General features: G+C 43.5%; 1 protein-coding gene across 1 annotated transcript in view; it reads right to left on the minus strand.

Annotated features, from left to right (window-relative positions):
- NLRC3 (NLR family CARD domain containing 3) overlaps positions 1-15,672 on the minus strand; it is a 62,623-nt gene that overhangs the window by 19,340 nt on the left and 27,611 nt on the right. The window contains 11 exon segments of the mRNA XM_020995660.2: positions 568-651; positions 1,701-1,784; positions 2,545-2,628; positions 6,276-6,342; positions 6,345-6,358; positions 7,596-7,679; positions 8,993-9,076; positions 11,221-11,304; positions 12,152-12,235; positions 14,104-14,187; positions 14,979-15,062. Of these exon segments, the coding sequence (XP_020851319.1) occupies positions 568-651; positions 1,701-1,784; positions 2,545-2,628; positions 6,276-6,342; positions 6,345-6,358; positions 7,596-7,679; positions 8,993-9,076; positions 11,221-11,304; positions 12,152-12,235; positions 14,104-14,187; positions 14,979-15,062 (837 nt within the window).

A 15,672-nucleotide genomic window follows, 5' to 3' on the forward strand; every position in this document is an offset into this window, starting at 1 on the left:
GGGGGATTGATTCAATCAGTATGATGTCATCCACAAATAACATCTGGAAGACCTCACTACATATAAGGAATCTGTCTTCCATCAGAGCTATGCCTTCTTAGACTTTACTCCCCTCTGTGCAGCCCACCGACACTAGGCTCGTTGCTCATTCAGGACACTCGGTCTCCTGATCCGAGGTATTTTCATTGGTTTCCTCCCCAGCGGGGAATGCTCTCCCTCCTCTTCTATGCTTTCTGGTTTCCCTGGCTTCCATGAGGTCCCAGCTAAAATCCTACCTTCTGCAAGACACCTTTCCTGATCTGCCTGAATGCCAGTGTCCGCCCTCTAAGGTTAACTGCAATCTATCCCATCTATTGTAGATAGTTGTTTGCATGTTTTCTTCCCATTAGATTGTGGGTTCTTTGGAAGTCGGACTGTCAGCTGGTAGCACGGTGCCTGGCACACAATAAACACTTAATAAATGCTGGTTGACTTTGACTCGATATATAAATTCACTCCAAGCTTCTTGAGTCAACAACTCAAGTACTTTGTATGAGAGGCTACAGCCCTAATGACTAATATACTTACTCCAAAATTTCCAAGGTCCTGTTCACAGACAAGGCCTCACCTAGGGCTTGGGCCCCAAGCACGCCAATAGATGCCACCTGAAGACTATAAGAAATGGTATAGTTAATGGAAGACAAGCAAATCTGTCCTGCGTTGTCATTTCTTGCCCCAAACTGAATTTTTATTTATTATTTCAATTATAACAAATACTTAATTTTCTGACCTAATTACCAATAATGTATAGTAATGGAAGATGAGGGTGTGCTGGAGCCAGCTCATTCCATGCAGAGAAAGCATAGTTTTTCACGCTTTGCAAACTGACAAACTCCACAAGCCAAGGCTCGATTTGTTTTGTTCATCTATCTAGACTTAAGAAAGTGACGGATAAAATGCTAATAAATGCAGATTAAACTTAAAAGTGGGTCATGCATTTTTGGAGACCCAGTTGTTAAACATTTACCAGCACACTCCTCGTTGGCTCTCCCCCTCAAATTTCTCAGAGCACTTTGGACCTCTCCAATGCATTTATTACCTTCTCCCTTGCGTCAGAGTTATGTATGTACATTGGACTTCACCAAAAATAGATTGTGAGTTCCTTAAGATGTGGGTCTATATAATAGCTATTTTGGTATCTCCCTAGTATCAAGCATAGCGTTGGGACTAAATGTGTGTTGAAATGAATTAATAGATCATTTTGCTCAAAGACTTTCCTTACTGCTACAGCATGTCTGAATTCTGAGATTAGAATCAAATAGTCAATTGGCATTTATTAAGTGCCTACTATGTGCTAAGGACTGAAGATACAAAGAAAGGCTAAAGACATTCCCCACTCTCAAGTTCACAGTCTAATAGAGGAAACAACACATAAACAACTATATACAGGAAAGGTAGTCTCAGAGGGAAGAGACTAAAATTAAAGAGGAAAGATACAGGGAACCAGAGACTCTCCAAGAAAAATTTTGGGGAACAGACTTTCCTCCTCCTTCTTTAATGCCTACATTCTAAATGGTCCATTTTCACTTCCTTAACTTATGCCAATTGCAACAACCTAATAAAACAATTTCTTTGACTGGCAAACAAAAAAAAATATGTAAAAAGAAGGAGGAATGGAGCTGGCTTCCTTGACTGTTAATTTATATAACCTAAAGACTTACTAGAGAGCTGTGAGGCTTGTGTTCATCTTCAGTGCCCTGGCGAGCGCCATCATGCCTTCATCTCCAATGGCATTTTCCTGCAAACTGTAACACAGTAAGTCCCCCCATTATTCTCTGCTTTCCATGTCTCAGCCACTCCCACGCTGCTCTAGCTAGTACTTAAGTCTAGATTGGGTACATCTGCAAGAGCATAACTAGTATGTATAGTAAAGCCTCAGTGAACCAGAAACTAATAACCTTAACCCTAACCTGGAACTCAAAGGTCTCCACTTTTTGGAGAAGTAGCAAATGACAAAAAATCAAGCTAATATAAAATTTAGCTTTAGTTACTTATTTTTTTAATTCTCCGGAAGATACTTTGGGGTCCATCTCTGAGATTTTTAAGTCATTATCCATAGCAACATATAACTGATCTTCAAAATAGTGATCTCGAGCTATCAAAAAGAAAGATTCTGTGGTTCACTATACTTAATAATATAGGGAAAAATTGAAATAAAATGTATTTTTTTGTTCATGATTGTTTTTTGTTTATAATATTCCCCAGAAAATTAAATTTAAAAGAACTCCTCAAAGAATCATTCTAGTGAATCAGAGACACATTGTCTTTTCTTCCCTCAGGTCGGAAGAAAGCAGTAAATCCTGGTTAATTTCTGGGCATTTAAGTGACTGATATACAAGCCGGTGGTTGAAAAAGCTTCTGTTTTTTGGTCACAGGGCTAGCATTTCCTGCAGCCCTGCTGACAGTCATTTCCACAACTGCTTGGTTCTCTCTAGCCATAGTTAACCCCGTTCCTACCTGCATACATCTTTCCTAACTTCCTGGTAAGGAGGGTCACCTACTTACTCTAAGCTGGTCAGGCTTCGGTTGAATTGTAGTGCTTGGCCCAGGGCCTTGGCAGCTTTGGCCTGGATGAAGTTCCATTGTAAACTGCATAGGGTAAGATACCAGGAAACGTAAGTGATAATGTGGCCTTGGATAGCTGAGCCAAGACCTGAAGGTGCCAGGGGAAATCCTCACCTGAGAAGATGAGGTACTTCTCACAGAAGGCTTATGGACTAGAGGTGAAGAGTAAGTCTTACATTTTCAGACATGGCCAATGTGTTGATGTGTTTTGCCTGCCTATATGTATCCTACCATGGGGCTTATATCTGCAAAGAGGGTGGGGGTGGGGGAGGAAGTTAGTGGATAGTGATAGAGAGGTCAAAAAAGAAAGGAAGGAAGGAATGAAAAAGAAAAGGAGGAAAGAATAAAAAAGAGAAAGAAAGAAAAGGGAGGCAGAGCCAAGTTGGTGAGATGAAAGCAGGGATCACCTGAGCTGTCCCCCAAATCCTTTCAAATACCTCTAAAAAGTGACTCTGAACAAATTCTAGAATGGCAGAACCCACAAAGAGACAAAAGGAGGCAGATTTCTAGCCCAAGACAACCTGGAAGGTCATCAGGAAAGATCTGTTGCACTGGGCTGAGAGAAGAGCATCTAGCCTGCAGGGATAGCCCAGACTCAGCCTAAGCAAAGCCAGAGCAGGCCTCAGGGGACTGAATCACCAACAGCAGCAGTGGTTTCAAGTCTTCTCATACCACAGATGCCAGAGACAAGTTAGATGGGCAACGAGAAGCGTCTGTCAGAACTGGGTGAGAGAGAAGCACAGTCCAGCACAGAGCTGCAGGGTATGCCAATATAACCCAGGCCCAGCAAACCAGGGACAGGCCTTGGGAGGGACTGAATCAGCAGCAGTAGTGGTGGTGGTGGGAGCAGCGGCAGCGGCTGCTCCTGGAGCTACTGGCCCACAGACTATTTGAAAGTCACCTATTTTGACTTCTGGGAGCCAAGATGGCAAAGTAAGCAGTAAATTGCTCTCATTCTCCCTTACTGACCTTGAAAAACCCAGCGAATATTGCCCCAGGAAAAATCATGAAATATTAGAGTCAGCAGAAAGACAAAATATAGGGGATTAACGGGAAAGGTCCTTGTTGTGGCTGAAGGGGACCAGTACAGGAAGGGAGGCATCCTAGCAAGCCAGTGGCAAGCCCCACCTCAGCAAACCAGTAACAAGACCCCTAGCCCCCAGGACAAGAAGCCTGGGACAGTGGCCCCTGTGCCCCAGAAGCAGAGATCAACTTTAAAAGCCAGAAAAAAGGCAAACAACATGAGCAAGAAGCAACATAGAAAACAATGACCATAGAGAAGTATCTTGATGACAGGGAATATCAAAACATAAATTCAGAAGAGGACGACATTGTCAATATACCCACATCTGAAACCTCAGAGAGGAATATGAACTTGGAAGAGCTCAAGAAGGATTAAGAATTAAATGAGAGGAATAGTAGAAAAATTGAACAATTCCTTTAAAAATGCAGCTGACAAAATGGGGGGGGAAAGTACACTGAAGAAAACAACTCCCTAAAAAGTAAAATGGGTCAAATGGAAAAGGAGGTGCAAAAGCTAACTGAAGAAAACAATTCATTAAAAATTAGAATTGGGCAATTGGAAGCTAATGACTCTATGAGAAATCAAGAGATTATAAAACAAAACCAAAAGAATGAAAAAAGAGAAGATAATGTGAAATATCTCATTGGAAAAACAACTGACCTGGAAAATAGATCCAGGAGATAACTTAAGAATTATTGGTCTACCTGAAAGCCATGATGAAAGAAAGGAAAGAAAAGAAAGATAGAAGAGAAAGGAAGAAAAAGGAAAATAATGCAACATTAAAATACATGAAAGAAAACAAAATTCAGAAGGGACACAAATGGAGCAGCTTTGTTACTACCGTGTTAAATTTAATACATGCTTTTCAAAAGTTGTATTTATTGGAAGTGCACAGTTGTATTTAAAATCTTCTTTTTGTTCTTTGGATGTTGAAATGTTTGTGTTTGCTAATGATGTTTAAATTAATAGTAAAAAAATATTTTTAAAGAGTAAAAATAATTGAGGAAGATAGTCTGTCACCAGCTCCATATAATATATATGCATATACACATATATACACACATACATACGCACATATATACATATACACACATGTGTGTGCCACACACGCGCACACACATACACACACATGCAGAGGTTGGTAGGACCCAGCAGAGTTTTGTGTTCTTCTGGGATAACCATTGAGAACCCAGCAGCACCTCTACCTTATAGTGAGTTATCAGAGTAAAACTTTAGTAAATTTTTCCAAAATCATTACTAATGACAAAGTTTTGTTGGACCTGCTTTCATTTCCCAGGGCTAACCCAATCCCTCCTTGCTTCCAGTTTCAAGGAACTAAAGCTGGAGGGGACCCTCAGAAGATGTCTAGTTGAACTGCCTCATTTTGCAGATGGGGAAACTGAAGCCCAGGGAGGGTAAGTGATTGGCTTAAGGTTATACTGGTATGTCAGAGGTGGGGAGCACCAACCTCAGAACGAGGAGCCAAACATACTCTATCTTGCCTTGTCAGCCCAGATCACCATAGAAAGCGAGCCAAGGGGAAGCATGGATGGCCATGATCATTGTTCTCATTATGCCTTCTCCATGTTCTCTGGAGTCAGCGCTCTGCCTTGGTGATGCTACTGATCCCCAATTTATCATGGTTCACCCTAGTTCAAAGGCTCAAATGTGAGCTGTCCCAGGGCCAACCTTCTCCATGGGTACTCAGTGTCCAGGGTTCCATACTCTGGGTGGGGGAAGAGGGTGTAACTGAAAGCATTGTCAAAAGAAAGTCCACAGGATTTAGAGTTTGAAGGGGCTTTAGGGATCATCTAGTCTGAACTTTCACTTTATTTTATCTATTTTTTTTTTTAGGCAATTGGAGTTAAGTGACTAGTAACCAGGGTTACATGGCTAGTAAGTATGTGAGGCCAGATTTGAACTCAGGTTCTCCTGACTCCAGGGACTGACTCCACTTCACTACCTGACTGCCCATGAACTCTCACTTTAAAGACGAGGAGATTGAAGCTTAGAATGGGCAAATGACCTGCTATGTCACCTGAGAAGGTTAAGTAGTTAGCAACCTTGGGTAAGGTATAGATCATCAGACTAGAGGTCAGAGAAGAGGAAGGGAACAGACATTTATCAGGTCCCTACCATGTGTTAGATACTATGCTGAATGTTTTATAATTATTATCTCATTTGATTTTCACAACAACCCTGGGAGGTAGGTGCTATTATGATCTCCTTTTTTTTTACAGTTGAGGGAATTGGGGCAGACAGAAGTTAAGTGACTTGGCCAGGGTCCCACAGCTAAGAAGTATCTGAAGCAGGATTTGACCTCAGATCTTCCCAACTCCAGGCCCAGTGCTCTATCCATTGGTCCACCTAGTTACCTCTGTGACAAAGGGTTGTATGACAAGTAAGTTAATGAAAGATACTGAAAGGAATGGAAGAAAGGAAGGAGGAGGGGAAGGCCAATGTGGTCTTTAGGAGTGCAGAGTGGGGGATAAGGGGAGGGGGAATTGGAATGTCCACTGGACCTCTGTTTACTTCCCAATGTGGTATGGAGTGAACCTGACAATTAATGAATACTTTTTGATAAGGATGATGAAATTGGGGGTTGTGGGGCATAGGAAAGAAATAATGTGCAAAGAAGAAAACTCACTGGAGGGTCCTGAGGACTCGATTCTCTTTCACCGCTGCTGCAATGGCCTGCGTGCCCTCATCATGAGAAGGTTGGCTGTCAGGCTAAGTAAAAGCAAAGGAACACAAAATGTGAATTGCACGGTCCAGGGCTCAGTTATTCATTATCTACTAGTAGTTCTTCCAAACACAAGGCCATTCTCCCCTTGGACCTAACTCCCTGCCTTGTTGTGAATTCCAGACGGTAGACCTTTAGGAGACAGCAGCCTAGGGAATGGATTATATCATCGATTTAAGGACATCAAAGACCTGGGCTCGAGTCCTAGCTTTAACATTCATTAGCTGTGTGGTTATAGGCAAGTTGCTTGACCTTTCTGAGCTTCTTTCCTCATCTATAAAATGAGGAAATAGTTGTACTAAGCTACTGATCTCAACATTGTTGTAAGGAAAGCATTTTGTTAAGTAGCTATTAATTATTATGACTGCATGGAGCTTTCCTATTTGAAAGCCCTTCCAGAGGATTAGATTGATGTCTGATCTCTACTTAGAACTCTCCTGGAAAAACGATTTCATAGCTTCCTTTATTGCCTCATTCCAGGGTTAGTCTGCCCTTTAAAAAAGTTCTTTCTTATGGCTAAGCTAAATCTCTCTTCTTTTAGGATTTATTTTCTTCTCATCAAGTCACCACATTCTGCATAGATGTCAAACTCACTAGCATAGGCTACAAAACTCCAGAGTGCATCTGAACCAGATTAAAATGTAACTGGGAAATGTTTAACAAAATCAATAAAAACACAACATAACCTAGGTTATGTTAATTTGTGGCCTGAAGGGCTCTGTTTCTATTTGAGTTTGACACCACTGATCTACAGCAACTCATGTGACTTTAAAAGACCGCTTGAAGATTTCTATTTACTGTCACAATCCGAAGTAAGCAAGGCAGGTGAAGTGATTTTAACCAATCAATTAACAAGCATTTATGGTCCTGTGCGAGGTGCTGGGGGGAGCGAAACAAATACAAAAGTGACTTGCTGCAATAATGTATGTAGTTAATGGCAGAGCTGGACTAAAACCCATATCTTCTGTCTTGATGCCTCAGTCCCTTTCCCTGGTATTGTGAGGTAAAGTCAGGGAGGATCACGGTTCTTTCCTAGTCCGTCTTATAGCCTATTCAGGGGGAAAGAACTATTAGTCCAGGGAGGATGAAATTTCCAAGAAAGAGTTTCTTTGGTCTTATGGTGAAACAAAAATAATATAAACCACCTTAAAGAAGAAGCTAATGCCCCCTTCCTTCCACTACCCTCTCCCTCACCAAGCCCTCTTCCCCTGAGACCTGACATACTCCAAGTTCTGGAGGGCCTGGTTGCTGCGCAGAGCACTTGCGATCTCTCGAGCTCCCTCTGGGCTGATGGAGTTTTCTCGGAGGCTGAGGAGAGAAAGCGATACTCAGTATTTCAAAGTGAGGAGATGAAGCCCTCCCTCCCCCCGGATACCATATTAGACACCTCTACCTTCTCAGGCCCACGAAAACTTAGGTGTCCATGGGATGTGCAAACCACAGGGCTGAGTGGGAGGCCAGGCTCAGAAAAGAGAGGCAGGGGGAGGAACTGGCTAAGCCAGGCATGAGGGGTTAAGGTAAGACCAACAGTAGACATCCCTTTGCAGAGAGCTCTTCCCAAATCTGTGCCTACTATCATCAGCTCTATCTATCACCATCATCTTCCCCAAATCCCCCACCTTGATGGTTCTGAAGTTCTTGGAAAGCCTTTGGCCACCACCCTCCCTGGTCTACCTGGCGAGGAAAGAGAGAGAAAAAGAGAGGGAGAGAAAGATAAAGAGACGGACAGACAGACATCCAGAGACAGAGACAGAGAGACAGAGGCAGAGAGAGATAGAGACAGAGAAAGGAGGAGGAGGAGGAGGAAGAGGAGAGAAGAATGGAGGCAGAAAGAGAGAGAAGGGGAGAGAGAAAAGAAAGGGAGAGATGGAGACTAAGGAAGGGAGAAAGAGAGAAGGAGGGAAGAAGAGAGAGAAAGGAAAGAGAGAAAGAGATAGAGGGATAAAGAAAAGAAGGAGGAGGAGGAGAAAAAGGAGGAGGAGGAAGAAGAGGAGGAGGAGGAGAGAGAATGGAGGGAGGGTGAGAGAGAGAAAGGAAAGAGAGGGAGGGAAAGAAAGAGAGAGAGAAAGAAATAGAGAAACAGAGAGAACAGTGGCACCAAGGAAAAGTGGTGCCACAAGCAGATTTTGCTGTTTTGGGGGTGGTGTTCTTACCACAGACTTAGAACTGGTAAGAATTTTCATGATTATATAATCCAACCCACTCATTTTACAAACAAGGGAACTGAGGCCTGGAGAGGGAATGTGACTGGCCCAAGGTCCACAAAGGTAGTAGGATTTGAATTCAGGTCCTCTGACTTTAAATACAATGCTCTTTCCATTGAACCACATAGTCACCCGAACAACCCAGGCCATACTACTCTTCCCTAATCTAAGGAAGAGATTTGTGATGGCAGCTGATTACTAGGTCCACTTCTGTGAGTACCAAAGAGATTTTTGCCAGGACGTTAGCATGCACTTCATCCTTTGGTGGGCCCTGGCCTCCTCCAGGCTTCTTTCCCATGGGGGTGGAGTCCTGACTGATACTTCCACAATGATAAATCAGTTCCATTTGACCCTTGCAAGGAAGATTTCCCTTGGGAGATGGGAATCCACAGTTGGATAACAGGAACCAAGACTCACTTAAGGCTGAGGAGAGTCTGATTTGAGCAGAGAGCATGTGTCAGGGCAGCCACCCCAGCATCACTGATGGAATTGCTCTGAAGGCTAAAGACAGAGAGAGGAGGGAAAACATTACACTCTGCAGGCCTGGCATGGCTGCCATCAGGGGAGTCAGTGTCCCACCATGGCTAATGAGTGAGTTCTTCTTCGCCCACAGCACTAATGAGGCCAAAGTCACCAGTCGAGTCAATTCAATCCAACAAGACATTTATCATGCGTGTATTAATCTATGCCCCAATGACTCCATTCATCATCCCTCTAACTTTGCCCCAATCTGGCTGCTACTCCCCTTGAGGGTATCCTCAGAGCACAGTACAGATTTTGGCATATAGTAAATGCTTAATAAATACTTTTTACATTCATTCATTCATTCCTGCGCCTGCTGTGGGCCCCATGTAGCACGGAGGGAGAACTAAAGTGTTGATGACAAGGTGCCTGCCCTCATGGAGCTTAGAGTCTGTACCAGTTTCACACACACACACACAAATGGCTTCAGATAATTTTTCCTTTCCCACACAATGGTTATCGTCCAAGGCCTTTCCTTCAAGGATTCTTTAGACTAAAATATCTGTGTCTTCTTCCTACATTTGGTTCTTCTTCCAGCAGCAACCTTCTCCACTCTCCAAGATGCTCAGATCCATTGCACTGAGGTTGCAGAGTATGGAAGATTTAGATATTTGACAAGCCCACAGTGAATCTTGGATTAGGAAACTGTGATCTAGCAGTATCCAAGTAGCCACAGACTGTACGCCTACCCTTTTCCTTCCTTTGCCTCCGACTCCAAAGTAAACCCTATTGCTAGGTGCCCGCTGCTTCAGAATAGATGGATTTGCTCAAAGATCCCCAGTGATCTGACCCTACCTAGAGAACTATTCAGCTATAGTCCTTGGAAAGAATATACTGGATGTGGGTCCTAGAGATTCTTACACAGAAAAGATGGAGCATTTAGGGCTTCACATAGACTGGAGCCAGGAGGGAACTAATAAAACCAAGGTCATGGACAGAAAATCCTGGGAATTAGCAGTCCAGGGCAAATAATACTCTGTGTTCCCTCCCAACATATTTATAATGGTGACAGATCAAAATGAACTCCAAGGGCAGTCTTGGATAGGAAATGAGATTGTACAAGACAACATATAGCCTGAAGAGACAGTGTGGGAGTAGGGAGAGGCAGGACCATCAGAAGTGCCTTAGGGAAAGTGAGGAATTTATGGATTGATATTGTGTGTATGAGCTTCCAATTCTACCCAAGAGTCATTGGGACAGCTCTGGTCATGGATCTGATTTTGGTAGATGTCAGGTAGCTTGGTTTCATCACACTGCCCCATGCAGCACCACTGTGATATTTTATGAATGCAGGCCTTTAATCATATGAAAGATGTGTTGAAGGTCTAGGCCACAGAGATCCAGATCCTTCACCACCAGAGGTTAGACTATGCTCAGCAGCATTGCAGAGCTAGGAGGAGCCCTTGGTGGTGTCAGGCAGGGCTGGTTCCAAGACAAACCACGTAGGCAATGGGCATAGTGGCATCACACACATACTGGTCCTGGGGAGGGAGGAAGGATGATGATATATTTTCCCTGTTGGCCATTCCCTTTCTTGCACATATGTGGTCTTCAAACTTCTCAGCCCATGGGCCACTTCAAAGGCTACATCTACTCTCCTTGCTTTCCTTCAGGACCACATTCCCCCTTCCCCACCTGAATCATTCCAGAAGCATCACCCTTTGATCTCCTCTTTATTGGTTGAGCCATGCCATTAACATTGCAAAGGGAGAGATTCTTGACTAGTTGACTCATGCTATTCACATTGAAAGAGGAGAAATCATACAGAGCCTGGCAAGAAGGGGCAAAGACTTTGTACATGGGGACAGGTTGAAGGACTTCCCAGTGTTTTGTGGCTATGCTTGGTTAGTTTCTGGGTAAAAAAAAAGTATGATTAAAAGTCCACACACCCCACCCCATCTCTCTCTCCCTTTCTCTTTCTCAATCTCTGTTTCTCTATCTCTATGTCACTGCATCTCTCTCTCTATTTCTCTCTCTTGGTAGCCTAATATAACCCATAATCCACCCTGAACCTGCCTGAAGAAGCCCTAAAGAGACAATTTTGAACCCCACTTGGAGAATATATGCTTCATGCCCACCACCAGCAGTGAGCATGGTCCTGACTTTCCACCAAGCAGACTTACTCCAGGGTGATAAGGCCTTGGTTCACCTTCAGTGCCTCTGCCAGAGCTTTGGAGCCGTCATTCCCAATACTATTGCTAGAGAACCTGAGAACAAGTAGGTAATGATAGTAAGCCCAGAGTCCCATTCCCTCCTCTCCCACCCTCTTCTTTAGGCAGGCAGCCATGTGCTTCCGACCATATTTCCTTACATTTCCCTCCCATGACTCGGGGAACCCTGTCAGTATAGCTCACAAAGCCAGAAAGATGGGTGCCATTTCTCTCAAGAGTTCCTAGTGGACCAAGAGCCCCCGTTCAAGTCATTCATATAGAATAAGGGGCAAAAGTGCCTATTTCTTGTCTTTGATTCCCTGGAGGTTGAACTTTTGAGTACTTTGTTTATAAAATCTTCCACTAAAGGCATTCTCTGATACCTCATCAGATTATGGAGATGACACTAGGCATTTAAAAGCCAGGACAAGTCCTGGTAAATCCTCTCAAGCTGGGAAGCTTCAAGTATGGGCCAGGTAACAAACCACATCTGTTGTCCAAGGACCAGCCTAGCTAAATTCAGAGGCTTTTCATCATCACCAGAAGGTTGCCCAATGGGTAACAAATCTCTTTAGCCATAACATCTAGGAAAGACCATCTTCCAGTGCACAGAAGGATTTCCATTGCTACTGGTGGGAGGAGTACTGCCCACCGAAATCATGGATTCTAGGGTTACATGTGATATAGTCAGGAAATATCACTTGATAGTTCAGAAGATGGAGGCTCATTGAGTACCATTTAGGGAGTCAGAAGCCACCCTGGCCTTGGCAGATCCCAGGTCTTTTAACTTTCATTCTGGTTCCCTGGCCACTTAGCCTGTCTACTTTTCACCAGTGTCCAACTTTCACACACCCTGGTACCAAGGAACATTATAGAAAGAGAAGCATTCTTGGGGATTCCTTACATGAGTTCCTTCAGGGTCCCATTCTTCTTTAGGGCATCTGCAATCGGCTTGGCTCCAGGAGGGCCAATGGCATTCTTTTGTAAGCTGTGGAAGAGTCAGAATTACTCATAAATGCCATCCATCAGCCACTGTCTAGACAAAGCACTGGGCAGACAGGGAGTGGGGTTGAAGGATGGAGGTCAGTGGATGACTGCCTTCTCCCTGCAACCACGTCCCTGTGATTCTCTAGGAAATACCTATGTGTGAGCCCCAGTGTGATATTCCAGTGAGGAGCTGAGAGTAGGAGTGAAGCAGGATTGAGCATCTGGTACATAAACAAGGTGAGGAAAAACAGTCCTTTTGGGCACCAAAGTATATAGGATGAGGGTGCAGGTAAGTCACTGAAGCTGTCATCCTCTCCTGAATAAGGACCAGGAAGTGTGGATGGATGGACATCTATGTGTTTGTACAACTGTCTCCAGTAGCCCAGTTAACATTTGCTCAGGGTCAAAGTATCAATCTGGTCAATTGTATTCATTGGTTTTGCTGATTTTTTAAAACTTCTGCCTCTTTTTCTTTAAAAAAGAATTATGGCATTAAAATTATGATTATAGCTGAGAATCTCAAGCTCAAAAGGCTGAGAAGCTCTCATGCCCATTCGTCTTTACGGGTATCACCTGGCCCTAAGTGTTTTATCACTAATAAACTTTTCCTCTAGCTGAAGAAGAAAAAAAAATTATGATTATAGATTATAACAAAAAAACTAATTAAAATTAGAACAAGCATGTATTATATATAATATTTAAAATATACAAATATAATAAAATATATAGACTTGCATTCTGGGAGAAGGAGGGAAGGACACAAGGGAAAATTTAGCCAATGTAAAAACAAAATATATCAATAGAGAATTTTAGGTTTCTTTTTTGCAGAGTCAGTATGGACTACATAGTAATCCTTCCCCATCTGAAGTTGCTTTGGGACCCCAAAAAACCTGAATACATACCATTGTTGGGTTCTACCCTCGTAGACTTGGTCTAGAGTACCTCTGATACTTTTAATACGTTCCGCCTCATGGGGGCAGCATAGCGTAAGAGTGTGGACTTGAAGTCAAAATGGCCTAGATTCTAATCCTAACTGACATTTTCTTGCTGTGTGACCTTGGCAGGTCATTTAACCCAAGATTCAGTTTCCTCACCTATAAAATAGGGATAACATCTGTAGTTATGGCCAGGGTTAAACGAAATAATAAATGTAAAGCGCCTTGCAAATGTTAAAGTGTTTTTAATAAATATCCATTATTATTTTATCATATTTATTGGTGCATATATTTTTGTCCCTTTTATTGACTCCTTGAGAGGAAGGCCTGGGGCACTTCTATCTTTGTCTCTCTAACCCTTTGCTTTGAGCCCTGCTAATACTAAGCACTTGCAGGTTGTTAGAAGCCAGGCAGTCTTCTAGGCCAGAGACTCTCTTCTGAGAGCCCTCCAGTTTTCCTTAAAGCCTGTATTTCTTCTCAAAAAGCTACATGTAGCTTCTCTGAATGCAGAAGGAGCTGTCAAAAATAGGCTGGTCAAAAGTGGACACGAACCATTGTCATTCCTTGTATCCTTTTTGTCTTTCTGTTCTAACATTTTGGTTTTGCTCCAGGGAAATGAACCTTGGGAAAAACCAGTTATTCTGGTCAAAAGGTCCCGGAAAGGGGCAGCTAGGTGGTGCAGTAGATAGAGCTCTGGCCTTGGAGTCATGTCTGATCTCAGACATTTGACACTTACTAGTTGTGTGCCCCTGGGTAAGTCACTTACCCCGGATTGCCTCACCAAAACAAACAAACAAACAAAAAAAGTCCTGGAGACCACCCAACATGCCCCACCCCTTATTTCTGCTCACAGGAGATGTGCAGAGAGGTCTACAGGAGACAAGGAGGGGCACAGAATATGTTAGGGACTCTGGGCTGGCTCCAGGACACTCACTGCAACACGGAGAGCATGTGGTTCACCATCAGTGCATCTGCGATGAACTTGGCACCATCGTCCTTAATGGCATTATTCTGGAGGCTGCAGTACGAAAGAGAAACACAGAAACAAAGGCTCTCAGAGTTGGTGGAAGAATCAGAAGAACTGGATTCAAATTCTTACATATACACATACATACATATGAGTGTGTTATATACATACATACATGTATATACATGCACACACACATACATGATCCTGCACAAATTACTCAGTTTTCTCATTGGAAAATTCCTCCCTCTCAACGTTGTGAGGCTGAAGTGAGACAGTGTATATATGTAATGAGTAGAGACAGGGTAAGGGATGGAGACCAGACTAAAGTTTTCATTGGTAGGGGGATCTCCAGGTGAGGAAGCTCCCTCTACTAATACAGGTTGCCACCTTTTCTGTAATTTATAGGCTTAGAGAGTGGCCTAGAGCACTAGGGTCACTAAGTTATTGTGGGTCTGCAGCAGAACTTGAACTCAGGTCTTTCTGGCTGGTACTCTATTCACAATGCCACACTGCCCCTCCATGCATTAAGGATACTCTATCAACATTCCCTATGGTTTGCATTCCTTTTATTTTGCTTTGAGATCAGATCAGCCAGCCAGCCCAGAGCAGTACACCCTTAGCATTTCCCATTCAATGGACCCCAAATGACCCTATGAATAGACAAGTCTGGCCAGCAGAATGACTTTTTTAGCCTGGTCACCCAAGGGGATTTGGGCTAGTATAGCAACAGCTAACCTAGTAAAGTACCTTCTACCCTCTTTGTGGTTCCTGAAAGGACAGGCTTTCCTATGCCGTCTCACAGCACAGATCTTTTGGCAAAAAGAACCATTGACACTCACCTTAGAGACACTAAGACCCGGTTAATCTTCAAAGAATCTGCCAGGGCCTTAGCTCCTTGTGGTCCAATGGAATTACTTCGAAGACTGGTGGGAAGACCAAGACAGCATGAACAACAAAGTTAACCTCCTCTCTGTTTGCTGAAGGGAAATTAAAGCAAGGAAGGGTCTGGTGTGTTTTGGTTCTTTTAGGACCGGCTTTCTCCTTTAAATCATTGACTCTCAAAGGGCTTGTTTGGGGTTTCATGTCTTGGTGCTTGTTTGGGGGAGGGGAGAAGGTGAAGTTCAGGAAAGGAGAGGGTCCCTGAGAGTGAGACTGTTGTGAAAAAACCGAGGGGCTCCCCTGAGGCCAGACATACACTCGGGGAAAGAGGCCCAGGGACCTGCTTGGCTTGCAGGGTGTGGGAACATGCCTAGCAACAGCCCTAAGTAAAGAATGTGGACCTGGGCGTAGGAGCAGGAGGTATCTCCTGACTAGGAACCAGATACCTTAACCAAAAAAAAAAAAGTATCTTGTTCCCAGAGGAAGACAGCTAGTGTTGTAACTGCTGAGAAAACACAGCAGGGAAGGACAAGAAGCTGAAAGTCCTTACTAACTACTCCTTGCTTTGAAGGGCTCAGACCACTGAGAAAGGAGGTGATTGCAGACACACGCTAGGCAGTGGTGAAGAATGATGACCTATGTCACTGTCCTATA

Source organism: Phascolarctos cinereus, unplaced genomic scaffold (assembly GCF_003287225.1).
Source record: "Phascolarctos cinereus isolate Bilbo 61053 unplaced genomic scaffold, phaCin_HiC Scaffold_4;HRSCAF=312, whole genome shotgun sequence".
In the NCBI taxonomy this organism is placed as follows: Eukaryota; Metazoa; Chordata; class Mammalia; order Diprotodontia; family Phascolarctidae; genus Phascolarctos; species Phascolarctos cinereus.